The following is a 27,780-nucleotide window of genomic DNA, read 5'->3' on the forward strand; positions in this document are numbered from 1 at the left end:
TCCATCATGGATGAAATCATCTAACTAAACACTTCCATCATGCATCATCATGTTCTAGCACATCTCCATGACCAATCCAAAATCTCTATTGCACTCGTATAAGTCCTTAACATGCTTGAAACCAATTGTCTCGTTATTCATCGTTGCCAACATCAACACTCTCCCACTCAATGCATTTATCACTCTATTTTATTTTCCAAACTTCTACTTCAACATAAATGTGGAGCTCTACAAAACCTCAACCATTTTGCATGAATTTTATTCCACTTCACCTAGATTCTAGTCAGCCTAGAACCTTGAATACCAGTGTGTAAAATCAATCCTTCAATAATAGGTAATGTCTTCAATGCTTCAACATTTGCACAGTAACATAAAACTCAAGATCATAACTAGAATACTTGTGTCATGCTTTCATTCAATGTCACCCAAAATAATTTTACAAGCCCTCCTTCCTAGCCCAATACTATGTCAGTAGTTATTGCACATGCAACACACTCCACCTAAAAAACCTTCGCATTGGTGACTCCATCATCTTCTTCAACATTTCAAAACTTCTTTACATTGTCACCCTCCATTGGAATACTTGTACTTCCATACACCAAGCCATTGGTGCAAATATCCCCTTGAATCCTTTGTGAATCCACCACAAAAAATTACAATGCCATGAAAACGCCTTTGAAAAGCTTGAATGGTGTTGGGCTATGGGTGTTGGGCTAGAAGGTTGTTCATTAGGAAACTCATATATGGTAGCATATCCAATGTGTGAGCACCCAACCCATAAGCATTAGCTTGTGTACACCCTCCAGTCAGGGTGGCATGCCACAGGCGAACAAAATACCACGAGCACCCTCTAGTCATGGCGACACTCTAGCTACTATGGTACCCCATTCCACTTTATGAACCCCCAACTCTAATCTCTATGACCTCGTCCTCTACTCTCACATGCTCATCTATATTCCTTTCCCCGTGACCTTACTCCCTGACCTCATGTCCATTTTTGCTTCAATGGACCCCCATCCCTTATGACCTCAAATCCTTGTCCCTCTATTCACCCTTCCTCACTCCCACAACCACCTCGTCTTAGCTGCCCACATTTCTCAAGCATCCCACCCCCCTTACTCTCAATCCCTCTTCTTTGTCTCCACAATAGGCTCACCCAACTTGGACCCAAACTCCAAGACAATAACCACAAATATAGAATATGCTCCGCATGAACAATAGGTACAACCAATAGAGATTTTAATGGTGGAGCCAAGTATTGGCAACATGGTAACATTGCATATTATGGACAGCCCCCAAACAGATCCATAATTCAAATTGCATGGATTAGTGAAGTGTTTGGAGCAACTCAAATCATCAATTACAAATTGCAAGCAAAAGTGCAAGTCCTCTCTAATAGGGTTTCAAAAATAGTTTGAAAATCACATCCTCAAACTAGTTAATGACACCAAAATTAAGGTGAAATTTCAATCTCCAAGTGATTCCCTTAATGTTGAAATCCTCAATCTGAAAAATAAACAATATGAAATTAGATATCATTGGGCACAATTCAAACAAGAAACTAAAACTCAACTTAGTTCTTGGGTCTAGGTAGTCTGTGGGAGAGACCAAGCCCCACCCCATGCAAAGGTCAAAGACATAGTACAGGATAAGCTTATTAAGGAATGGACCAATAAGGTGTTGGATTTCAATTTGAAGATACAAGCGCATCCCCCCTTCACCTTCCACATATGCAAACCTCATCCAAACAAGACGCCCTAAGCCTCCCTAACCTCAATCTAAAAAATTCATGGTTTGGTTTAGACTCCACCCTCTTCTTTGTATCCAAACTCCATTGGATAGAATGCGGTCTCTCCGAGCCAAGTGAAGACTCTTCTCGCTTCCCCATAATATATTTCTAAATGTTGTCCTAAACTCCTTATATGTTCCTAGCTTGTTCAAATTCAAAAATTCAAGGAACAAGTAGAAAAAGAACAATGGGTAGGGAAATGGGCAATGATTCATGACCTCAATGCAATCATTTGAGATTTTTCCCCACTCCCGCCCCCCCCAATCAATGATGTGGACCTACCAAATGGCACCCTGAACAAGGCATTATCCAAGTCTTGGGTATATCTATAGAATGTCAAAATTGTCAGATTGTAACAAGGCCTGCTAGTCCACCCCAAGCTCCCTTTACAATGCACTCAATCCACCAAATATGTTCATTGTGACCAGGACTCGCGTGAGTCCTATTCAAGTTATATCAAATTACCTAAGCTATCATTCCTTTTCGATTGGCAAATAGGAAACCCAAATTTCTAAATGGGTTCAGGAATTTGAAGTTGTTGCTTGTTATACTTGTGATTCTCTCCAATGCAAACTCACCATGGATGGCATTGACAATGTTCCTCACTTCATATGGGTCCTACTAATTGTCATATCTCCCCTTCCTCCAAATATCAAGATTATTGTTTGTTACTTCCCTCATACTTCATCAAATTATGCTCTCCATGGAGATTCTGGTAGGGATCCCTACATAGACTTGTATGTTGACATTGTCCAGTATGTGAAATAGGGTGATGTCATCCTTCTCCAAGACATTAATGCTTGAACCACAGACTTACAGATTCTGCTCCACAATTAATCTAAGAATGCTCTTTATCTTCATGAGATAGATCCTAACTCCATAGATCTCCATAAGGTATTGGACAATGTGTTGAGAATCGAGACCCATCTCAACATATGATATGCACCTATATTTGGGTGTCTCGTAACTTATTGATCCTTAATGGCCTGCCATATTTCCTAGGGTCCAATAGATATACATGGTTTTCTCATAGCAAGGGGCTAGCATCATCAATTATGACTTGGACAACCAAGGCCTACTTTTGTGTATCTCCCAATTCTTAGTCTCCCACATTCCTATAGCAATCCATGCCCTTCTTTTCTTTTCCCTACATGCCAATCCTCCCCCCCCCAATATTGTCCCCATCGAAGCCCCCCTCAAACCACCATTTTGTTTGATGATGGGGATCTCAATGCCTACTTTACTTGTCTCTGCCAAGTACCTCATTTCCCTGCTTCTCGTCCTCCAAGTTAGCTTCCTCCAAATATGCCTTTCTTTAGCAATTTGGGGGGCAACCCATAACCACTAGCCCCATATGAACAAATTCGCCATTCCCTCCCAAACATTTGGATCTAGCCCTATGAGCCAAAGGTACGATGAAGAGTGCAAAGCTTACCATAGACAATGTCATCACATCTTTCTTCACCCAGCATCAAAACACCAATTCCAAAAATCTTACTCTTGTTTCCTCCACCACAAGAAACACATATTTCATCTTTCATTGGAAAGAAGAAATGTATGTTGTCCTTTAACAGTTTCCCTCGACATCCTAGGCTTGCTTCCAACATTGATCCCAAGTCCATCTTAACCCACAGAGTCACCCTTTATGACATTCTAAGCAAATCCCAAATCCTTGTCACCTCTCCCCCATATTCATGCCACATTTCCTGGGATTTAGTCATACAATAAGCAACTTCGGAGATGAACAACATAGAAGTAGATAAAGAGGGTTTTCGATTAGATTTTTTTCAAATGTGATATCCATTCACTAATTCACTATATTGTTTATCTATTCAACCATGTTGTTTGTTTAGGGTTCTCACCATGCAATCCACCTAATCCACAAATCCAAGTCTAGTTTTCATCTGAATAACTATTGATAGTTATGGTGGGTGACACATTCACCAAGTTGTAACTACTGACCTCCATCAACAATTATCAAAGATAAAGGTCAAGTAGATTCTCAAACTTAGCACACAACCATTGATCATATTCTCACCCTAAGTCACATGGTTTGGTTTCGAGTTTAGCTTCGACAACTATTAAGTTCAACTCAGGTTCAAATTTTCTGATAAGGTTCAAATGGGGTTCATCTATATACATTTCGACAATATATCTATATATATATATATAGAAGAATTTATATCTATATATAGATATAGATATAGATATAGATATATATAATGAGTATCAATACACAAAGAAATAAGAAATGCATAAAGCAATAGAACATATTCATCAACTTCAAAATTTAAAAAGATATAAATGTTCAAAATGTAAAACACTTGTAACCGTTAAAGTAAATTTACAAAATATAAGACATGATGAAATACAACAATACAATACAAACATTACACTCTATAACTCCACAAAGAACAAAGAAAGGAATGATGTACGATGACATCAATGAATTACAAAAAGATGAAAAAGACTTGCTCTAACTTGAGTGGTATCTTTGATTAAGAGAGAGATTATTTTCTTGCAGAGACATAACTAGTTCCTCAAGAAAGTAGGAACTTTAGGATAGTTGAATTATTCTCGATGGAATCACTTATGAGAGTGCAACTAAAAATTACATATAAAACTGGTTGAACTATATGTCAATGAAGGATAGGGTCTAATCCTATTTCATTTGCCAATTGACAATACATATCAGTTGCGAAATTTGTTTTAGGCTAGTGGCATGACTCAACAATCAGCGATAAAGACTCCACCATTTAGATCGCAGGCAGTAGTTGTTTAAGCATGGAAGATTACAAATTCTCAGGCACAGTGCACTCTTCATTGTTGTGTTCCTCCAAAGTTTTGAACTAGTGCGCACTTTGAACTCGTCCAAACTCCAGCCACGACTCACGACTCACCAGGGCAATAAATAGACTCCAGTCGCGACTCTCCAGAACATGAATGCAAATACGACATTAGGCTCAAGCTTTAGAAAAAGGAATTTCACGTTGTAACAGCTAATGGGTCCACCTTATACCTAATTCGAACTTGGTCGAACCTCATCTTTTTTCCTTAAAATTTAAGTTTTGGTTCAAGTTCAATTCGGTTGGGTTCAAGTTCGTCCTATGATGCAGTTCGACTTGGATTCGGGTTCGAATATGAGGTTCGTCGAACCTCAACAAATTTCATTTTTTTTCTGATTCGTCAAATTCTGACCTGAAGTTTTAGGTTCAGCAAACCCTGTGACTTAGCTCTGACAAGCACTTTAAAACTCTTTTGCTGCTTCGTCGACCTTTAAGTGGCATCTGACTCAGTCTCAAAAGAGGCTCTATTCTAGAGACTTGCACAAATTAGAACTTTAGGGACTCTACTCACTACCACCATGCATCTATATGAATTTGTTCTTGATCATCTCCGCACACTACATAGACTATCATATGTTAACAATGGCATCATTGAGGTGAAGTAGGAGTGTCCTTCCTCAACAAAAAATTTCAAGATACATATTGATGAGCTGCAATTCTTTCCGCAAGAGCATATCCATCCTAGGGATGGTCTCCTCTTTCACCTAGTTCAATGGTGCTAAAAGAATGCCTCTAGAATGAAAATTAAACCATGCATTTCCAAGCAGTAACAATTCCCAATTCTTTTAGTGAAAACTAAGCTCATCATTAAAGTTTAGTAGTTACTCGGGTCGTTGTTTTCGCTTCTTTTCAAAAATAGGAAGGATGTGAGTGGTTGCCCAGCAGTTTGGAAAACCTTCCAAGAGCATTAGATATTGTTGCTATGTGTTGACTAATGTATTCTTGTCCCCATTTGAGATGCTCTGCCTGAAGGCCTTCAATGTCCTTAGCCTTCCCTCCACCATCTTTTTGATGCCCTCTTCTACCTATTTATTCGTGACTACCTCCACTTCGTTGGCGATTTCCAAGGCATTTCCTCAAGCTGCTTTCTTCTCGCCAAGTTGATTTACATGTGCCAACAACCACTGGGCATTCAATATATCACTTTCCTGCCTCTTATTTTTGGCTTGAAATTTCTTCCCAAATACCTTAAGGTTGTTTCCCACCATGACTAGCAACACCTCCTACCTTTCTTTCACAAATATTCCTTTTTGGTTCTTTACAACCTGCTTGTATGCCTATACGCTAGTTGGGGCAATTATGTAGTTTCATTTTGCTTCCTCGGATACCTTGTTGAACCAAGAGTTAACAGGGAATTGATATGATTTGCACTTTATTTTCCCTACTTCGATTTCCATTTTTAACTAGGCTGAGATTTATGGCCTTGATGAATTCCTCACAGTTTTCCTTCATTGTAACGTCGGTGCTTAAAAAATGGGCTGTGAGATCGGTTTTTCTTATTCCCACCAAAATATTTCCCTGTATTGGTTGTTGGCTTTTATTGCTTTTTGCACTACTGGTTTTGTTGATTTCACTTTCCCTTCAAGGCGGAATCATGAAAGAAAGGCATACATCACAGTCGTTTCAAGGGCGACAACAAACAATACAACTAACCAAAGTTACTTGGGAGCGAGAGCGAAAACAGGGAGCGGGAGCGACATTTTCAGAAGCTCCCGGTTTGGGAGCAAATCTCGGAGCGTTTTTATATAATATATATTTTTTATATTTTGATGCATATATGTCAACAAAAACATGTAGAATGATGAATTAGATATAAAAAAAAAAAACATTAAAAACATAGATTGAACCATATAACAACAATCATCTAGAAGTTATAATCTTCATCAACCACGTCCTCAAGTTAGTAACATAGTAACATACAACATATTGAGTCTCATGATTCATCAATCTTAAAGTTTCAAGCTTTCGATATTCAATATATAACATTTATCATCATTGATCACCAAAGTTGTACATGTAAGCTAAGTGTAACCATTACAACAAATAATATCTAACATGAAATGAAATGTTATAAAATGAAATGAAATGAAACAACTTTCAACTTTCATGAAGCATCATATTCATAATTCATTACTAATGAGTTATAACTGCCAACTTCAAACTTCAAACTTAAATTGTCATATATTGTTTAAAAAAATATCATAATAAATATGAAAGAGTCAATAGTTATAAAATCTACTAGAAACTAGAAAAGACAAGTAAATCTATTATCTATTGCTTATGCTTAGGCCTCTTGCCACCATGAGAAATGTCTAATTTTTTAGTCTTGTTGGAAAATCAGGATCTTTGTCATTAATATCACCCTCTAAGCATTAATATCCAAAGGTACCTTTGTCATTACCTCTGGATCTGTATAGGGATCTTTGTCATTAATATCACCCTCTACGCATTAACATAAGATAGAAAATGCACAGCATGTCAAGTCAAGATTTTGTTTGAGTGATGCCTACATTTTTAGGAGGGTCATGATAGAGGAGTTTGACAACCAATGTGGTGTTGACGGTGTTGGACCTGCCAACATGTCAAGGGGATCTCCCCGGTAAGAAGTCCCAATTAGACCTCAAACCGTTTGGTGTAAGAGTCCCAGCAGTGGGTCGTATGTTAATCACTTGACCGTGATTTTACACAAAGGCAAGTGAGATAACTCTGTTGGTAGCAAGGGTGTGACTGTTGCAGTAAGTCAAGGAAGGTGCATGAGAGGTTCTAACACATGTGGGTTGAGATGAGTGCGCCCCTTGGCAACCTGTAACGTACTCGGATGGGAAGGGAACACAAGAGCGAAGATGCATCACAAGTTGGAAAGCAAGTCAGCCGGCAATCCAAAGTGATGGTTAAACCAACAACACATCTGCAACAAGATTCATACAATTGCATACAGAACAGTTTATACACAACTACGTAAGTTAAACAACATACATTGCTACAGCAACCGAAATAGTCCAACTACAATAACAACATATGCATGAAAACGTGTTGGCTTTGTTTTATTAAGAAGTGTAAGTTCCAATCATACAATACATCCATGTAAACCCGCTAGCTCCAATAGTGGAACGTTACAGCCACATCCGCCTACTCCTCAAAAGAGATGTACTAGCTCCATGCAATGGAGAAGCCAAGGCGCGTTACAATATTGTCCAAGCTCTCTCCAAGATAGTCTTATCAGAAGCTTGGCTGACCAAAAGCCTATACAATGAGTTATGAAGGACTATTTATAGCAAAGGGTGGGGTGGCCCTTGGCATTCCCCTTTTTGACCGTTCAACTACCCTCATGACTTTTCACCTACTCTATGACTGTTACATCCAACTATTGACACTTGACTTACACTTGACATGACTTAACATTACAATGCACATGTACCCATGTGAACAAAATGGCTTGAGCAAGCCAAGCTAGACATCACTTTGACTTAGACAACCATGGAAATCCAACTCCTCAACATCCTCATGCTGATCAATAGTAACATATTGATGCCAAGATCTGTAGTCCTTGATGGTGTCTGTGTGTTCTGCAGTGACATCCATTTGAAACCTGACTCTTGCCTCCATAGCATCCGGGTACACTGCTCGGGCTCCTCTGTCCAACTCATCTGAAAGCATGCGCATCATTGTCTTCAATGTGGTCGAACCAGCAACATACTTGTGCATGATGTCTGCACTAATGGGCAAGTCTAGGCTGGTGGCAATGCGCATCAACTCGTCGAAGTACGAGTCAAGCTCTAGTCGGACCTGTTTCTTTGTCTTCGCCTGGGTGAGAGTCCCAAGTGATGGGATTGCATGTGTGCACACCACAACATCCATACTCTTGAATACTCATGCATGGGAAGCTTGTATGCTAGTGATGAACTATGGGAGCTCTTCATAATTCTGGATCTAACTCTGGATACGTGCTTTCAGCTCGACTGCATTGACCCTCATCATCTTAGGCAAGTGAAGTGGGGCTCCCTTGTATTTCATCATCCATGTTTGCATGTCATCAACAACAGCATGCAAGTTCATCAAGATACGTGCTCTTCTAGCACATCGCTACTGCCATCCATTGAGATGGACGACTGCCTTGTGCACGGTACCAAACTTGGAGTACAATGCTCGCATAACTATGTCAAGGGACAATACTTCATCTAGTATTGCCTTCTTCAGTTCAGCTCGAGCGGACATTGTCACCAAGTCTCCTCCTTGCTTGGTCGTTTGTAGTTCCTTTTCCATTCGCTCATTCTCAGCTATTAGGAAGCGAACACTTGAGCTAGTGGCTTCGGCATACACTCTAGTTGCATCGGCCAAGGCAGCTGGATGTTTGCGCACATCAGTCACGATCACTTGTTCCTCAACTTGCGCAGGAGACGTATGATCCTCCGGAGTTGACACTCTGCGAGACTGCACAACTCTATGTTGGGATTCATCAAACGAGATGTTGTGCATCTCTTCTTCTGGCTGATCACCAAGGATCTTAGTGCCTCCTTGGTCATTCGAGACTTGCTCATCATCTGGATGCATTGAAGTGGGTGAGTCGACCTCTTTGTGGTGAGGCATGAGGTCGATGTCCTGTTCCAACTCCTGTTGCTCCATGTCTGCATCCAATTGTTGAAGTGCTTGTTCTATCTCATGAGTGAAGTCTTGCCCCTGCGATGGTTCACCCTATTCGCCTGATGCCAACTATTCAGATGAATCAACTACTTGTACAGGCGTTGCTTTGTCTGTTTGCACATGTTGCGCCCCCTGCTGTATCTGTTGTTGTTGCACTTCCCTCTCCTGTTTGCGCAGCTCTTGTTCCTTTCGGAGTTGCTCCCTCAGCTCATGCAACTCCTTCTCTACTTCTTCCATTCTCTTCTTATCCCTCTGCCTTCGCGCGATTCACTTGTCACATTGCTGCCTCTTTGCCTCTATAGCCATAGCTACTTTCTCTACAAGTGGATCTGCTCGAAACTTGCAGCTTTGCTCCTCCTCCATGCAATCGACAATCTTCCTCTTACCTTTGTCGCACACTGGTATGCTTGCCTCTGCTGTTATTGCTACTGCTGGTGCTCTTCGTGATGTTGCTTCATGTTGCTTCGATAACCACTCCACAGCGAAGCCGACCAGTTCATTGGGTCTAGAGAAACTGTAGCAATATCTCCATGGGTCCTCCTCGGCCCAATGACATACCCCATGGATCTAGTTGAACTGAACTCTTGTGCAGTGATATTTCACAATGCAATGTGGGTCATACAAATTGTAGCTTCGAAGGTCGAATGGGTACTTCTTCATCAATTCTACTTCGAACATCCACTTGCTTGATACTCTGGATCTCATATAACCCAATCTGCAACGGAAGAGCGGGCCAAGGTGCCTTCTTCTTCCAATGCAGTCTAGCTGTCAATCCTGCCGAGATGTGATATGCTACTTCCTGCATGACAAGTATGTCCAAGGCAAACTTTGGAAGAACATGTGGAGGCTTCTCCACACTGAACATTCGAATGAAAGAGTCAGAAGGTTTTTCCTTCGACGTATCACAGACTAAAAGTAACAAGTTCTTCATACAGAGGCAAGATGACAGATAACCAAGTAGTGATAGTTGTACAAGCCCTCTTGTACTTCACCCAGCTCGTTTCAAGAGTCATACATGGTTTCATCCGAAACTAACCTACGAACGAAACAAGCAGACTAACAAACAACCAAGCAAAGCAAGAGCAGAAGTAAAAGTGAAAGCAAAGCAAGTAAGCAAACAAGCAAGCAGACAAACAGACAAATAAACAAAGCGAGAAAGCAAACAAGCATGCAAGCAAACTGACTGAAAACAAACACTACTACTCCTACACTAACAGTGCATGGGTTTGATCACGTGAAGTGATATTTCCAATGCAGCCACTGCCGCATTGGTTGACCCATGTTGGTGAAGGCTTGGTCTGTGAACAACCCTGTTCTACGAACCAGCAAGCAAGAAAGATATAACAATGAAGACAACCACACTTCGTGTTTGACAGTGCCCACAGGACATAAGTGGGTGCAAGTACATGACGAGCAGCCCGTGGACTTATCATAGTGTTGTGAGACACTGCGTTCAACTTTGAAGCATAAGCACACTCTTGACTGAGACATACAAGCAAACGAAAGAAACAAAGATAACTTGTGTTGTACACGTGCGCTTGCAATGTAAGATTCCTCCAATGCATGAGCGATGGGATCGTGCAATTCGAGTGGAGGAAATATGATCTGTGTGAGATGGATCGTCAATGCATACAGATGAGTGGTGAGGAGCCTTGGGTGATTGAACAATTTCATGATCGGAAGTGAGACTAACCCCAAGAGAGCGAGGGCCTGACATAACCATCAGCTTGGGTTGAAGTGCCTCGACAGTCTTGGGTGTTTCAACTTCTTCATCAGATAGATCATCAAGAACCGGTGCTTTGAAAAATCAACTGCAATAAAGCCATGATCGTGATCAAATATGGAAACAAACGGATCACGACCGCCACGATCTGAAAAATCAATGATTGCATCGGCATCCTCATGATCAGATGAATCAAACAGAGGGGTAGATGAAAAGTGGACAAACTCATCCTCTGTGTTTCCGAAAAAGATAGATGAAAGATCAAGTGGATTTTCAACAAATAACTTATCCTCTCCATTGTCGAATGATGGACCAACATCCAGCGAGCTCGGCGGGTGATCAACAATGGGTGCATCCATGGATGAAGACACATGCAAAATCATGGATGGCAGGTTCACCAGAGATGTTAGGAAAGAACGGAGGGTGCTCAGATGGAAGGAAGTCATCCTTCGCCGAATGTTGATGCTCAAGCTCCCACTCATACTCTTCGTGAATAACAACGCATGTTGGTTGTGCAACACCAACTCCGTCAGTGGATTTTTCCTTGTTCACAACAAGTGAAGAGTCCGGAATGGATGAACACAAGACAGTATCATCCGGAGGAACACCCGAGTGCAAAGACGGAGGTCGTAGAACAGAATGCATATGAGAACTCGAAGGACTCACAACCAAATCTGCGCGAAAATTGAGTGAAGTGATGTTGGGAGGGTGTGAAAACTGAACAAGTGTATGTGCATGATCCTCAACATCACTCAATAGTGGTGGAGCTGTTGAATGGGGGGGAAGCAGACAATCAGTCGAAACAGTGACCGCATCCACATGAGATTGCACAGCTCCCTCAATGAAGAATGTTGAGCGAGGCTTGATCTCAAGCTTCTTCTTGGGACGGGTAGATTTCTTAAGGCAATACTCGAACCAGTCCCAAAGATAGGCAAATTTCATCTGGCTCCTCGGAGCTTGAAACTGCAAGTCATGAAAGCGCTGCCAAAAATCCATAACCGATTCATGCGGAGCCTTCTGTTGCTATAACAGTTTTCGGTCAAGATGGTTTGGATCAAAATGATAGAAAGTGTCTTCAATGAGATCAGAAAAGTGCTCAAGTGAGTGCATGTTGTCAACCAGTAGGATGAGCAGCCATCGACGTGGAGATTCGCAAAGTGTGTGTGCAAGCAGCAAGCTGGCCTATTCGTCAGAACACCCATCTTCCTCATGAAGCATGGAAAGAAAGTCATGTAAGTACTCAGGCCAGGCCACTTCGCCTTCACCATCATACGTGTAAGTGGACAAGAGATCGAAGAATTCCCCCATTATGGTGACATCTTCATGATTCAAAAAACATTGTGGGGGGAGAAGAGTGCAAGAATCCATGAAAGGTAAGCAAAGGTTCAAAACTGGATGAGAGGACACAACTTGTCAGCTGGACCTCCTTCTAGCGCCACAAATGTTGACAGTGTTGGACCTGCCATCATGTCAAGGGGATCTCCCCAGTAAGAAGTCCCAATTAGTCCTCAAACCATTTGGTGTAGGAGTCCCAGCAGTGAGTCATATGGTAATGCCTTGACCGCGATTTCGCACAGAGGCAAGTGAGATAACTCTGTTGGTAGCAAGGGTGTGACCGCTGTAGTGAGTCAAGGAAGGTGCATGAGAGGTTCTAACACGTGGGTTGAGATGAGTGTGCCCCTTGGCAACCTGTAACAGTACTCGGATAGGAAGGGAACACAAGAGCGAAGATGCATCACAAGTTGGAAAGCAAGTCAGCCGGCAATCCAAAGTGATGGTTAAACCAACAACACATCTGCAACAAGATTCATACAATTGCATACAGAACAGTTTATACACAACTACGTAAGTTAAACAACATACATTGCTACAGCAACCGGAATAGTCCAACTACAATAACAACATATGCATGAAAACGTGTTGGCTTTTTTTTATTAAGAAGTGTAAGTTCCAGTCATACAATACATCCATGTAAACCCGCTAGCTCCAATAGTGGAACGTTACAGCCACATCCGCCTACTCCTCAAAAGAGATGTACTAGCTCCATGTAATGGAGAAGCCAAGGCGCGTTACAATATTGTCCAAGCTCTCTCCAAGATAGTCTTATCGGAAGCTTGGCTGACCAAAAGCCTATACAATGAGTTATGAGGGACTATTTATAGCAAAGGGTGGGGTGGCCCTTGACATTCCCCTTTGTGACCGTTCAACTACCCTCATGACTCTTCACCTACTCTATGACTGTTACATCCAACTATTGACACTTGACTTACACTTGACATGACTTAACATTACAATGCACATGTACCCATGTGAACAAAATGGCTTGAGCAAGCCAAGCTAGACATCACTTTGACTTAGACAACCATGGAAGTCCAACTCCTCAACATCCTCATGCTGATCAACAGTAACATATTGATGCCAAGATCTGTAGTCCTTGATGGTGTCCGTGTGTTCCACGGTGACATTCGTCTGAAACTTGACTCTTGCCTCCATAGCATTCGGGTACACTGCTCGGGCTCCTTTGTCCAACTTGTCTGAAAGCATGCGCATCATTGTCTTCAATGTGGCCGAACCAGCAACATACTTGTGAATGATGTCTGCACTGATGGGCAAGTCTGGGTTGGTGGCAATGCGCAACAACTCGTCGAAGTACGAATCAAGCTTGAGTCGGACCTGTTTCTTTGTCTTCTCATGGGTGAGAGTCCCAAGTGATGGGATCGCATGTGTGCGCACCACAACATCCATACTCATGGGAAGCATGTATGCTAGTGATGAACTATGGGAGCTCTTCATAATTCTGGATCTGACTCCGAATACATGCTTTCAGCTCGACTGCATTGCCCCTCATCATCTTAGGCAAGTGAAGTGGGGCTCCTTTGTATTTCATCGTCCATGTTTGCATGTCATCAACAGCAGCATGAAAGTTCATCAAGATACGTGCTCTTCTAGCACATCGCTACTGCCATCTGTTGAGATGGACGACTGCCTTGTGCACGATACCAAACTTGGAGTACAATGCTCACATAATTGTGTCAAGGGACAATACTTCATCTAGTATTGCCTTCTTCAGTTCAGCTCGAGCAGACATTGTCACCAAGTCTCCTCCTTGCTTGGTCGTTTGTAATTCCTTTGCCATTCGCTCATTCTCAGCTATTAGGAAGCGAACACTTGAGCTAGTGGCTTCGGCATACACTCTGGTTGCATCAGCCAAGGCAGTTGGATGTTTGCGCACATAAATCACGATCACTTGTTCCTCAACTTGCAAGAGACGTATGATCCTCCGGAGTTGACAATTTGCGAGACTACACGACTCTATGTTGGGATTCATCCAACGAGATGTTGTGCATTTCTTCCTCCGACTGATCACCAAGGATCTCAATGCCTCCTTGATCATTCAAGACTTGCTCATCATCTAGATGCATTGAAGCGAGTGAGTCAACCTCTTTGTGGTGAGGCATGAGGTCGGTGTCATGTTCCAACTCCTGCTACTCCATGTCTGCATCCAACTGTTGAAGTGCTTGTTCTATCTCATGAGCAAAGTCTTGCCCTTGCGACGATTCACCCTGTCCGCCTAATGCCAGCTATTCAGATGAATCTACTTGTATGGGCGTTGCTTTGTCTGTTTGCACATGTTGTGCCCCCTACTGTATCTATTGTTGTTGCGCTTCCCTCTCCTGTTTGCGCAGCTCTTGTTCCTTTCGGAGTTGCTCCCTCAACTCATGCAACCCCTTCTCTGCTTCTTCCATTCTCTTCTTATCGCTCTGCCTTTGCGCGATTCGCTTGTCGCGCTGCTGCCTCTATAGCCATAGCTACTTTCTCTACAACTGGATCTGCTCGAAACTTGCAGCTTTGCTCCTCCTCCATGCGATCGACAATCTTCCTCTTACCTTTGTCGTGCACCAGTATGCTTGCCTCTGTTGTTACTGCTACTGCTAGTGCTCTTCATGATGTTGCTTCATGTTGCTTCGATAACCACTCCACAACGAAGTCAACCGATTCATTGGGTCTGGAGAAACTGTAGCAATATCTCCATGGGTCCTCCTTGACCCAATGACATGCCCCGTGGATCTAGTTGAACTGAACTCTCGTGCAGTGATCTTTCACAATGCAATGTGGGTCATATGGATTGTAGCTTCAGAGGTCGAATGGGTACTTCTTCATCAGTTCTGCTTCAACATCCGCTTGCTTGATACTCCGAATCTCATACAACACAATCCACAACGGAAGAGCGGACCAAGGTGCCTTCTTCTTCTGATGCGGTCTAGCTGTCAATCCTGCCGAGATGTGATATGCTACTTCCAAGGCAAACTTCGAAAGAACATGCAGAGGCTTCTCCGCTCTGAACATTCGGATGAAAGTGTCAGATGGTGAGGCATACCAATCTGCAATGCCTATCAATGCCTCCATTGCTTCCTTTGACATGCAGGGTGGATCCTGTTCGAATATCATCTTGTACACTAGGGTGACAAAATGATCAGACAATCGTGTGATTACTCCTTTGAAGCTGCATTCGGACAACAACTTGAAATACATGTTCACAACAGTCTCCGCTAGTGACCATGCCCACTCCAAGCCCGGGAACTCCTATCGGGCACAGACTGCATCTAAGATGTAGGTAGACATGTAAATCTTTCCATGCATACCTCCGGGTGACTGTCGAGCCTTTGTTACGTGTTCCTTCAACTGATGAGCCAATATGCCGAACTAGTTACATGGTTTTCCTTCTCTAGCCAATTGGTCCAGTGCAGCCACCCAACTCTGTGGGAAGGTTTTTGTGGTTGCTTGGCCATACAGTCGACATGCAAATATGACCAAGTATTGGTACACCTTCTTCAGTGTGGTTGGGTGTCAACCTGAATCGAGCTGGCTCCTTTACCCAATTCTTCAGAATGTCTCTGGAGTTAGCACTGCTGTTAGGTAAGTTGAATGGAGTCTTCATGACAGTCACGGGCTCTGAAATCTGATACATCTCATGATAATCCCGTGCTCAAAAGGTCGCAAGCTTCGTCCCACTGACACTGCTCAAGGTCATCGTCTCGGGATCAGTGTGAGAGATGATCCAGTGTATCATGTCCGCGCATGGGAACGCGGGATATCTGCATGCAATCCGGTACAAGCCGGACTTGTGAATATTCATGTACACCTGACGGTCTTCGAGGCCTTCCTCAAAAGTGCCTGCAAATGTTTCATTGACCTCTTGCCACTTCAATTTGATGTCCTTGTCTAGATACAACTTTGTATCTTCATAGATCGGCAGACTAGAGGACACTCGCTCAACTGTTGCTCCAGCTGCATTTCCATCAGTGTCCTGTGATCCTGTTCTCTTGGAAGCCATTGAGACAGATGAACACCTGAAAGATCTAGAGACAAGCAACATGCATGGCAAGAAATCTATTAGTGAAAACCAAAGCAAATTTGAGGAATGACACAACACATACCTGGGAAACTGATGGGCAAGATTACGCAATTTCTTCTGGGAGGTTGGGTGACTGGCTGCCAGAACTGCGCAAAAGGCAGTCTAGGCTGTCTGGGAGACAAGACTGACTGCTAGACTTGCGCAATGCGCAATCCAAACTGGCTGCTGGGATTGCGCAATGCGCAATTCCAACTGGGAGTAACTGCAGGCTTAGGGACTATATTGCGCAATTTTCTGGGGCAACGGTCACTATCCCTCAGAAATGCGCAGAACAGTCGTGAAGGACAGTGCTAGGCAGAAATCCGCATTTCTGGAGAGGAAGACAGAGCCTTCCTTCCCCAGATTGTGTGATGCTATCTCAGTGAAGGTAGAGTCCGAGCCGAGGTTCGCCCGACTCGCCGATGGGCAACTAAAAGCAAATAAGACAGTGAATGCACGTCGACACTAAGTGAAAGTAGAAGTGATTGACAGTGCATGCAAACATGAATGAAAGATTCAACAAACAGATCAACATGCATGTGGATGAAGTGATTTGCTGATTCGGCGAACGTTTGTGCAAAACAGTTTCATGCATGCGACAGCAATGAGATAGCAACGAAAACTGAAACAGAGCTAGGACAAGCTAGTATACATGTAAACGACAACAAGCGTTCAAATAAATCAAGCAAATAGCACTCACACAAGAAAATACACAAAAAGCGACATAAATGCTGAAAAAAGACAAATTGAGGCCACTTACCCGTGAATAGTTGAGCCAGATGTGTCAAAGAATCCTGGATGTGTTGTGTGACATCAGAGATCCAACATCGATGTGAAAGAATGAGCTCTGATGCATCGAATAAATAAGTTTGGGCTCATGATGCGCATGCCACAAACCTAGGAAAAAGCGACACTTGGAAGAAAGTTTCTAAAACAACTTTGCATGTAACTTCCAGCTGCTAAAAACAGCTCCCTGAATCATGGGATGCCTTTTGCTATTTCGGGAAAAGCAAGCTATGCATACAAGTCAAGTTTCCTTGGTCCCAGGTGGAACTGGTCAACCGAACTACTCATGCATGAAGCTGCTCAATTGCTTGAGGAAAATGTGCATTTTTGGCTGGGAGTTGGGTTGGCTGCCCAGGAGATTTGCGCAATTTTTGGGCAGAGCAGCTGACTACTGCCCAAATTTGTGCAAATTCTGGGTTGAGCAACGCTGCTGGGGAAAATTGCACAATTTTCACTGTGAGTGCTAACCGACAGAATTGCGCAATTCTGGAGCCCAACGGGCTGCCAGATAGGATTGCGCAATTTCTGGAGCGAAGGCTATTTGCCCTCCAGAAATGCGCAATTTCTTGGGGGAGCTGCTCACCCTGCAATTGGACCAAGTCCAGGTGATCAGCCTGTGAGGGGAATGCATCAATCTGTGATCGACAGGTTGTCTTTGTGCAAGCAAAACACTGAAGCTTGTGTATTTGACGAAGCAAGACAAGGTGCTGTGAAAGGTTGGTAGGTAGGCTCCAAAACGAGGCTAAGGCAAAATTTTGGAAGGTGGTTGTAGCAGCTATAACACATGGTACATAGAGGGATTGGTGCTCTTGATTAAATACGAGTTCCATACCCTAATACATGACCAAATTTATTGGAAACATTGCAATCCCTCAATCCTGAAAAATTGATAAGTCTGCTAGATTTTGAATGAAATCTAAAATTCTACTTTCTCCATATGAAATCTAATGAGGTCGGAACCACTCTCAAACATTCCGAATCATTTCATGGTAACGTTAAAAATTTATGTAAAATGATGAAAATTAAGATTAAGGAGAATGTCACTTTTACTTTAAGAATTTAACATTACCATGAATCACATATCAATACTAGGCCATAGGCTTGATCATTAAGCTGCCCCACTCAAAGATTATTTTCTTCTTTCAAAACAAATTGCATTTGGAACATTACTGCAAATCTTTTTGCAAAAAAGGCTAAACGCTCCCGAAAAGGCAGGGAGCATTTTTTTTAGGGAGCGCGCTCCGAAGCTGCTCCCGCTCGGAGCGCGAATTGGGAGCAGGAGCGAGAGGGGGGGGGGGGGGCGCTCCCCCGCAACCTTGCAACTAACTAAAATTGAATTAAGATATCCATAATGCCTCATTAACACATTAATGGACACCTATTCTTTATATACACAGCACATAGAACTGCATCAACCCAAAACATAATTACAACAATTTCGAAATATATCAACTCACCTCTTGTGTTCCCAAATGGCAAGCTCCTTGTCAGAAGTGGGATTCTCTGGTGCATTGTCTCCTCCTTCATAAATTTCTTTCCACAACTCATTAAAAATCAAGGTGTGTTTTATCTTCCGGGACCACTTATGATAGTTCTCTTTTCCAAAGAGAACTATACCCACAATGGAGATGAGTGAATGCATCATATAGTCTAATATGGCCTCAAAATAATTACAACAATTGCGAGTCTTTGTAATAATAATAATTGGTTGTCTTCAAAGATATCTTCAACTAAAAGTTTAGCCTCTCCATATTCCTCTATACACCATACAATTTTATTACAATATAATATATGGCTATATAAAAAACAAATACCACATACAATACTCCTTAAAGGCTTCATAAAAACTCAACCCATAATCAACTCAACGCACATACCATATGTATTTTATCACTTTATGCCATGTTACTTAATATGAGCCAAGCATATGTCATATTTAAAACTTCAATGCACCAAATGAAAAAGGAATTCAATGCATATTCACTTATCACATCCAACAAACCATGCACATCACATTAATTATGACATACCATTCACTGCAACAATTCGCACAGAACTCCGAGCAAAAGGACTATCGCTGTTAGCATATCGCAGGAGCACCATCATATACCACAGATTACATGGACAGTGTCTTCTGGCCTTGTCATCCTCCAGCGCAGCAAAAAAATTATTGAAGGCTGTTAAAACCGTTGTGTCGAATGTAGTATTGAGACAGCGATGAAACTTGGGCCTGAAACTGGTCACACCTCACGAACCAACAGTCAGACCAGAGGCATTTGCTTCCACTCAAATCGCATCCAGCGCTTCAATCATCCACATCAACCAAATCATCTCTCAGAAAATCCCACAATGTTTCAATCCTCTCAAACCAGAGGCAGATTATGAGTGTGCATTCTCAGATCGCTGCATTCCGAGCCGTGGACTTCCATGTGGATTGATTACAGATGTCAATGATTGCAAATGACTCAACTAGGAGTGGGCTGAGTCACATGGACTCCAGCAGAAATATGACATTGACCAGTTTTCATGGAGGACCAAGATACGCTCATCAAAAAATACAGGGAAACACTCATCTAAAACCAACGCACAGAGCTTTGGATACCAGTTGACAGTCTCTGTACAGTCCTACAAACTTGAGGCAAAGGAATAACTGATTGGGACAGAAAAATAGCAGAGAACGTAGGATTTACTGGGCAGAAAATGCTAAAATTGGGGGCTGGCTTTGACACCATGTCAAGCCAGGAGTAACTTCACGAATTTGAATTGATTTTCATTAAGGGAGAATATGAATATATGCAAGGACAGGGAGACTATTGGGTTTCATCTCCCAATGTCTTTTCGTCTTCCAACTTCCTTTTATTTTTACAATTTACAATATTTACATCAGTTTACCAGATCCCAAAGATTAGGTGTCAACAAGAGGCAACTCTCACATAAGGAACTTATGCATGGCCTGTTAAAAAATTCAAGCAGCCAAATGGATCGGTATCTAAAATAATTTATCTAGTCTTTAGAACCGAAACCAAGTTGCTGCTAAAAGAGAAAAACAATTTCAAGAGGATATTACCATATCCAAGTTGGTCTTTGAAAGAGGAAAAATATTGCTGATCTTGCTTCTTTAAGCTGACATCTCTAACTAGTGCATCATATTCCTTCCTATCTGCCATTTCCTGAAGCCTTTCTAGGCGATCCTTAAGTTCTTTACTCTGCAAAAAATATCAATTTTGACAACTCATCAGCAATTAAATTAAATCTGTGAATTAAAAATCATCAAATAGTAATACAATTTCACTTTTTTAAACTAAGCTAGCTATATACAACCTTCTCCCTCGGCTTTGGGCTTGGAAGTACAAAGCTGGCACCGGTCAGCAGACGAGAAAACTTTGGTCTTCGAGAAGGTTCTATTTGAAACCATATATCTCTGATTGCCGTGTAAGGAACTTCGTCGGAAAAGACATATTTTCCTGCAGACGAGAGAATTTTGGCAGAATCTGTATTTGCCAGTGACACTGCCAATTCCAGAAACTCCCGAATGGCAAGATTGCTCTTCAAGACAAGGCCATAAGGCTGAATTGATTCCTCCATATCGTCTAACTCAAAACATGCTCTTCATGACATTTATCAATGTTCCTACAAGTGGAGGACACCAACGAGCTTGTTATTATGTGAATTACAGTGGTTTTTATTTATTTGTTCACAATGCGGCTAATTTGTCATTAAACAAACACCTCAAGCGCATACAACTTAAAATAAAGATAATGGTTTGCCATGTCAAACCCTTTACATTTATTGCATGAAAAAATATGAAAAATAAAAAAATAATACGTAAAAGAATACAGGGTTAATGGAAAAAAAAACGAAGTAACAGAAATGAAAAAACAGCATCAGTAACTTGAAATTGAAAACTAGCCTGTTCCGAAATGTAATGTTATTTAAGGATATGAAATCTCAAAATTAGTATTTGGTAGAAAATGTCTTCAAGTAAGAAGAAAAGGCACACGAATGGCCATATCTTGTATTGCATAGCTTAGGACTTTGAAGCTTAGTGTTAACATTTCAAGGATATGAAATGTCGAAATTAGTATTTGGTAGAAAATGTCTTTAAGTAAAAAGAAAAGGCACACGAATGGCCATATCTTTCATTGCATAGCTTAGGACTTTGAAGCTTAGTTTTTAAAATCGATTCAAGTCAACTTGCATTTGGTTAATTCAATTGGGTTGATTGCCAGCTGTATTGACTTGGCCATTTACTCAGTTTGGAGGGCCAGTTGGTATTGAACCGGTTGAGTCAGAACATGATTTGGCCAGCTCAGTACCAAACTGATCCTACTCAGCTGAAGTCTGTACTAGACCACATAGTGGCGGACTCAGCTTGCAAGATTCAAATATTTTAATTAAAAAACAAAAAATTTAACTTCTAGACCCTACCAAAATGCTATAAAGAGATCCCTTCATTTGCCTCGCACCTCCATTATTGAGCATTTGTGAGCTTTTGGGGTTTTAGAGCAAGCCTTGAAAAGCGATGATCTGTCCCAACCAAGTATACTATATGCCTTTAAAGTTTTGTACTTTCTGCTCGCTACCAGTTTGAACTTTCAAATTTGAAGTATGAACATTGCATATAAGAAGTTAAGATAAGTTTTCAATGTTGCACATTTGAATTTGCAATTTGGAATTTTCCATAGCGCTAGAACTCAAAGAGCCTGCATGGCTCCATGTTGATCTCGCTGATGAGCATATTTATTGCAAATATTGCAAGAAATGCATAAGGGGGGGAGGGGGTCAGCGTGAAAGAACACTTGATTGGTAGAAGCCAAGTTGCCCCCTGCATGGCCCCATAAAAGGAGATTGGACAGATTAAATTGGAATTGCAAAATTAACTTACAAAATTTGAAAAGACAAGGCGAAGCAAAAAGAGATGGTTTTAACAGGCTTTTCAAATTCTAGAGTTTAAAGACCATTGAAAGCCATATTGATTAATAATGTACTTTGTTGTTGAGATATATTCTACTCAACATTATTTTGAAATCTTTTGATATATTCACCCTTACATGATATATGCATGAACAGACTTTACATATTTTGTCTCTAATAATTTAAAATTTTTAAAATATATTTTTTAATTAAATTGAAGTTGGGGGGGGAGCGTGAAAGAACACTTCATTGGTAGAAGCCAAGTTGCCCCCTGCATGGCCCCATAAAAGGAGATTGGACAGATTAAATTGGAATTGCAAAATTAACTTACGAAATTTGAAAAAGACAAGGCTAAGCAAAAAGAGATGGTTGTAACATGTTTTTCAAATTCTAGAGTTTAAAGACCATTTAAAGCCTTATTGATTAATAATGTACTTTGTTGTTGAGATATATTCTACTCAATATTATTTTGAAATCTTTTGATATATTCACCCTTACTTAATATATGCATGAACAGAGTTTACATATTTTATCTCTAATAATTTGAAATTTTAGATTATATTTTTTAATTAAATTGAAGTATTTTATATCAATGTCGCGAACATCGTGATCGGGATTAAATCGGCGAGGGGAAAAAATTGGAAAGAATCGGAAAAATCGGGAAAAAAATTGGCAAATACAAAAATATTCAATTTTTTTAATATCTAAATGATCTACAACATAAAATAAATGCATTGACACATAAATATGATAAAAGAACTAATATATAAGATGTGTGAAATCATTTCTAGTGCTACATCACACATAACAGTGAATCATGTCCTGAATAGTAAGTCCTGAGTCCCAACTTAGCCTCAAAATATCAACAAAAAGTATAATAATGTATCTCATATCATGAGTCATAATGTCATATACAATGAAATAAACTAAATAACTAATACTATTGATTTCCTCTGCCCCTCTTGCGAGAAAATGCAATTACTTTCCCTCTAGATGTAGATGGCGGTGCACTTTATTGTGCTCTAGAGGCTAAAGAACTAGGAGCTACAAGAAGAAGACCACATGCTCTACAAGTGACAGGGGTAGCCTGGGTAGGTGGTGTCACCTCCTCCTCCTATTGCTCCTGCTCCGACTCCTCCTCCTCCTCCTCTACCCCCTCCACTACCTCCTTCTCTAACCAATCAGCGGTCGACTCCATGAGAGGCCTCTCAGCCTCAACCCTCCATGCAGCAATGGTGTCAATCCCATCCAATGAGATCGCCTCCACATCATATGTCCTCTCAAGTTGCCTCACCCACAATCGAAGATTGTAATAGACGTAAACCATGTCACTAAGTTGTTGGGACTCCAACCTATACAAAGGTCATAAATTAATAAATTATAAATAATAAAATAATAATTATAAAAAATATTATTTAATGAATTCAAAAAATTAATTGGAAATTTAGAATATTTTAAGTTTTAACCTGTTGCGCTTCTTGGTGTGTATTTTTTCAAATACACTCTAGTTGCGCTCGCATCCTGAGGAGCAAAATGTTTGGTTAAGCACTCGAATGGCAAGCCTTTGTAGATTGGGTACTCCGCCACCATAGCTTCTCCACCATGCATCTACAACAAATAAGATAAACATAAGAAAAAAAATGAAATTTGAAAGTTGAAGCAAAGTATGAAATTATGAACTTGAAGAGAATGAAGTTTGAAACAAACTAAAACATACTTGGCATTTTAGTTTTCCTATCAACCACAGCCATGTCAAAGCTAAATGTGCCACTTGCCATCCTGTATATCTCCATTTCTTTGGAGATCTTTGCACGTTCTGTTGGAGATGGCACCATCCTTTGAACACAAGTGAAAAATCCATCCATGACCTCAGCATCAAATAAGAAACCACAAGAGTAAGAAAATGCAGGGTTCAGGTAGATCTCTGCAGAATGAATGGGACGATGAAGTGTATTGTTTCATCGTTCATGAATCACTTCCCATAGGAGGAGTTGTTTATGAAACCCCTCATCCCCCTTATCATCATAATAGGTCCGAATGGATTCTTGGCCCTATCCATGGCTTCATACAAGTAGCCCATTGCAAGCTTGTCTCCATCTACTAATCAAAAACCTTTACCAAAGGTTCAGTAATGTTGCACACCTCTTGCACTCTCGCCCAGAAGCTTTCCTGGTATGAAACTAATCTGCATATGGCCTCTCCCTCTGGTTTGCAGCTAAATGCCAAAGCACGTCACTCATCTGAAAGAAACATTCTCTTCACATCCCACATAGAATTCAAGAGGGATTGAAGAGATATGAAACTGGTGGCAAACTGTGTAATGGCAGGGCGCACCAACTCCTTGTTGTTGATGAATGTTCTCATCAAATGAAGCATAGATGCATGATTATATGTAAATTTTGTAATTTTTTTTATGAGTCAACAATATCCTTGACAAAAGGAATTTTTCCTACGTACTTCAACATCAAATCAATGCAGTGTGCAGCACAAGGTGTCCAAAATACGGTAGGATGTCTCTCCATAAGCATCTTGCCAGCAGCGACATAATTTGCAGCATTGTTCGTTATGACTTGGACAACATGTTATGGACCCACCTCCAGAATAAACACATCCAACAAATCACATAATAACCTTGCATCTTTGATATGTGCAAATGCATCAACAGATTTCATAAACATTCTCCCCTTGGTACAATTAACCAAAAAGTTTATAAGGCTTCTACCCTTTTGATCGGTCCAAACATCTAACATCACAGTGCATCCTGTGTGTGCCCATGATGCCCTAAATTCCTCCAATCTCTTGGTGCAATCAACCTTTTCATTTGAAACATGCGCCCTCTAAAGTCATCATAAGAAGGGGCTTTGTACCCTGGGCCAACAACTGTAATAGCATCAGCCGCAAGCTGGAAAAATGGATTGTTTCTTGCAATATTGAAAGGAATATCACTCCAAAAAATAAACTTGCCCAACAACTTGTCATCTTCTTCTTTCTCCTTCTTTTTAATAATTGAAGAGATAGATGGTTGTGAACCAGGTGTGGTTCTAGGAACAAAATATGATGAGGCAGCTACAAGGTTGGTTGTAGATATTGATGCTAAAGTAGAACCAGTAACACTCTCATGTTCACCTCCTAACACTCTACTCCCTGCTAGTTGACTCTTCACAGCTGAATTGAACAATTTGGTTTTCTCTATCTCTTCCAATGATCCGACGGCTCTTCGGATGATTTATGGATTTGTATTTGTGCAAGGCCCTACCTCATGTCCAGGGACTTGTGCAAGGTGATACTCCAATCTGTATACCCCTGCTGTCATATGATGCCCAAATAACTTGCAAATCAAGTTTGATTTGTCAAACCCTCCATCAAGTTCACCAAATTCCCACAGAGGGTCCAATTTCCCTGGCATGTTTGTAACTTTGTTGAACTCTTGAATTTTAATGTAAGATTAAGTTTGAAGTCGAACCTAGGGCACAAGAAGAATTGCAAGTAACAAAAATAAAATTAAAATTTACATACAACACATTGAATTTTTTAGAACAACAAAAAAAGCCTCAACTCAATGCAACAATAATGGAAAAAATACAATACACATTCAAACCCAAGCAAAAATGATGGAAAAAAAACTAGGGCACAAGAAGAAATTAAACTTATAAATCTAATAATCAAGTTTTTGCATTTTTGACCAAAATAAACCCTCCCCACAATATGCAACAAAAATGAAAAAAAAAACACAATCAAATCCACTCAAAAATCATTGAACATAAATGGGTTATAGAAACCTAAGGAAAAACAAAAACAAAAAACAAAAAAAGGGCCATATTTTGATTTCCATACCTGGAAACCACGCTTTGTTGAAGAAACTGGGTCCAAACTTGAATTTTTCTTGCTTGGGATGCTAAATTCCTTCACTTTTCTCCTCTCTTGCCCTTGTAGATGACTTCTCCTCCTCCTCAGTTCTCACTCTTGCCCTCTGTTTGAAAAAAAATGACAAAAAAAACTCGAAATCGCACTTTAAAACTCGTTGTTTCCGCCCATCACGAATTTTTCACAATTTTTTGAAAATAAAATAAAAATCGTCGAAAAAATCGGCAATTAAATCGGCGCTGCGAAGAAATCGTGATTTAATCACGATGTTTGCAACACTGTTTTGTATATACTTTTAATAGACTAAATAATTGAAATCAGAGCAATCTAAATCAATACAACTCCCACTTAGAATCTACACTGAACCTCAACCGATTCCAAGTCTAAATCTCAGTTTAAAAACACTGCTTTTAAATTACAAATATTTAAAAATGGCTATTTCGTTTACTTAAATGATACTTTTGTCACATGTCACTTCGTAGTTGTCTAAGTGGTTTATTAACTTACATTTCTCTCATAAGATATGTGTATTGACTTTCATACGCATTGAATAACATTGAATCTCTCCCTGTCCTCTTTACAGTGCTTCTACATGTGTATGTGCATATTTAATATGGCATCAAAGCAACAATACGACACTAACAACACGTGTTAACTAAGGAATTGTGAGAAAAAATATTATCGTGGGCCGATAAACACAGTTGAACATGGCCAAGGAGTTTGCCACATGAGAAGGAAAGGATGGAAATTTTAGGAGCTAATATTGGTAGGTGGACTAATTTTCCATGCTTTTTCCCTAAAAAAGATCTACCAATTTCCATTGTCTTTGAAGAATGATTCGCCCAAATTTTATAGTACAAAATTAATTTACCTTGAAAATGACAAAAAAAAATTAGAGACTATAAAATTATTGTAAAGTTGACTATTTTTACAAAAATATTGCCAAACATTTTATAATTTTCATATTAGGAACTAGTATGACTCGTCAAAGATTCTAAACTTCAAAATAAATTTCCATCCTTAAAAATTTTCGTGCAAAAGAAAAAAGAAGAGGCACATAAAATGACTTGAATTCTGCAAGGAACAACAAACTTCAAATAAGTTACGTTATTCGTTTGATATGGTATTTAATTTATTAAGAATATAATAAATTAGAATATTTAAGTTCGAAATGAGCGTAAATTAAAAATAAAAAAGGAGAATCCATGGGGAATTGTTTGCTTGGTAAAGTAAGAGAATAGGGAATTTGTTGCTTGGTAAAAAGGAGCATGATTACCCCAATGGGAGTGGCAAAACAGAGGATATTAGAGGCTGAGCTTGGCCTCCCCCCAAACTTCCCATGCACATGAAATGCAAGAGGTATGCATGGCAAGGTACACCACAGTCGATCCATGTGAACCCATCTAGTTGCGCTCGTGTGCATTTAAACGGAGGTCAATGGGATATGGGAATTCTACGGAACTCGATGGGCATTGTAATGATATTCTGGAGATGGCAGTTTGGGGCGTGTGACTTAGAGCGATGCCTTGTTGATGAGTTTTGGAGGGGGGATAAGGCGACTCGCTGCTCCTTGGATTTTAATGGAGGTGGAATCTGGCGGCAGAAGGGAGTCGTCGACCCTCTAATCTTGTATATCTTCTGGTTTTCTCTATGGTGCCCCCTGATCGAGCGAGCTTCCAAAGCCCAACACGTCGGCACCCCTCCATTGGTGACTTGACTAAATTGTGGTCTAGTGCGGGTTTTATTGTTGGGTCCATTTTTGTAGGTGTTGGAGGAGCTGAGTGGAATTTCAGAGGGGAATTGGGGAAGTTCTTACCCCAAT

At 40.7% G+C, this 27,780-nt stretch overlaps 1 protein-coding gene across 10 annotated transcripts in view; it reads right to left on the reverse strand.

The window, feature by feature from the left end:
- Window positions 1-27,780, reverse strand: part of LOC149205493 (ER-based factor for assembly of V-ATPase) — a 128,518-nt gene that overhangs the window by 29,952 nt on the left and 70,786 nt on the right. For all 10 annotated transcript variants that reach the window (XR_016252463.1, XR_016252461.1, XR_016252459.1 and 7 more), the window contains exons 2-3: window positions 20,502-20,810; window positions 20,248-20,386 (exon numbers count right to left, since the gene is read on the reverse strand). Coding sequence is in view for 2 of the 10 variants with exons in the window: in XM_089395081.1 (XP_089251207.1) it covers window positions 20,248-20,386; window positions 20,502-20,765 (403 nt within the window). In the remaining 8 variants the exon portion in view is untranslated. The remainder of the gene's footprint in view (window positions 1-20,247; window positions 20,387-20,501; window positions 20,811-27,780) is intronic.

Source organism: Pinus tabuliformis, chromosome 1_2 (assembly GCF_031772625.1).
Source record: "Pinus tabuliformis cultivar Carrire ecotype Pingquan chromosome 1_2, CPIR1, whole genome shotgun sequence".
In the NCBI taxonomy this organism is placed as follows: Eukaryota; Viridiplantae; Streptophyta; class Pinopsida; order Pinales; family Pinaceae; genus Pinus; species Pinus tabuliformis.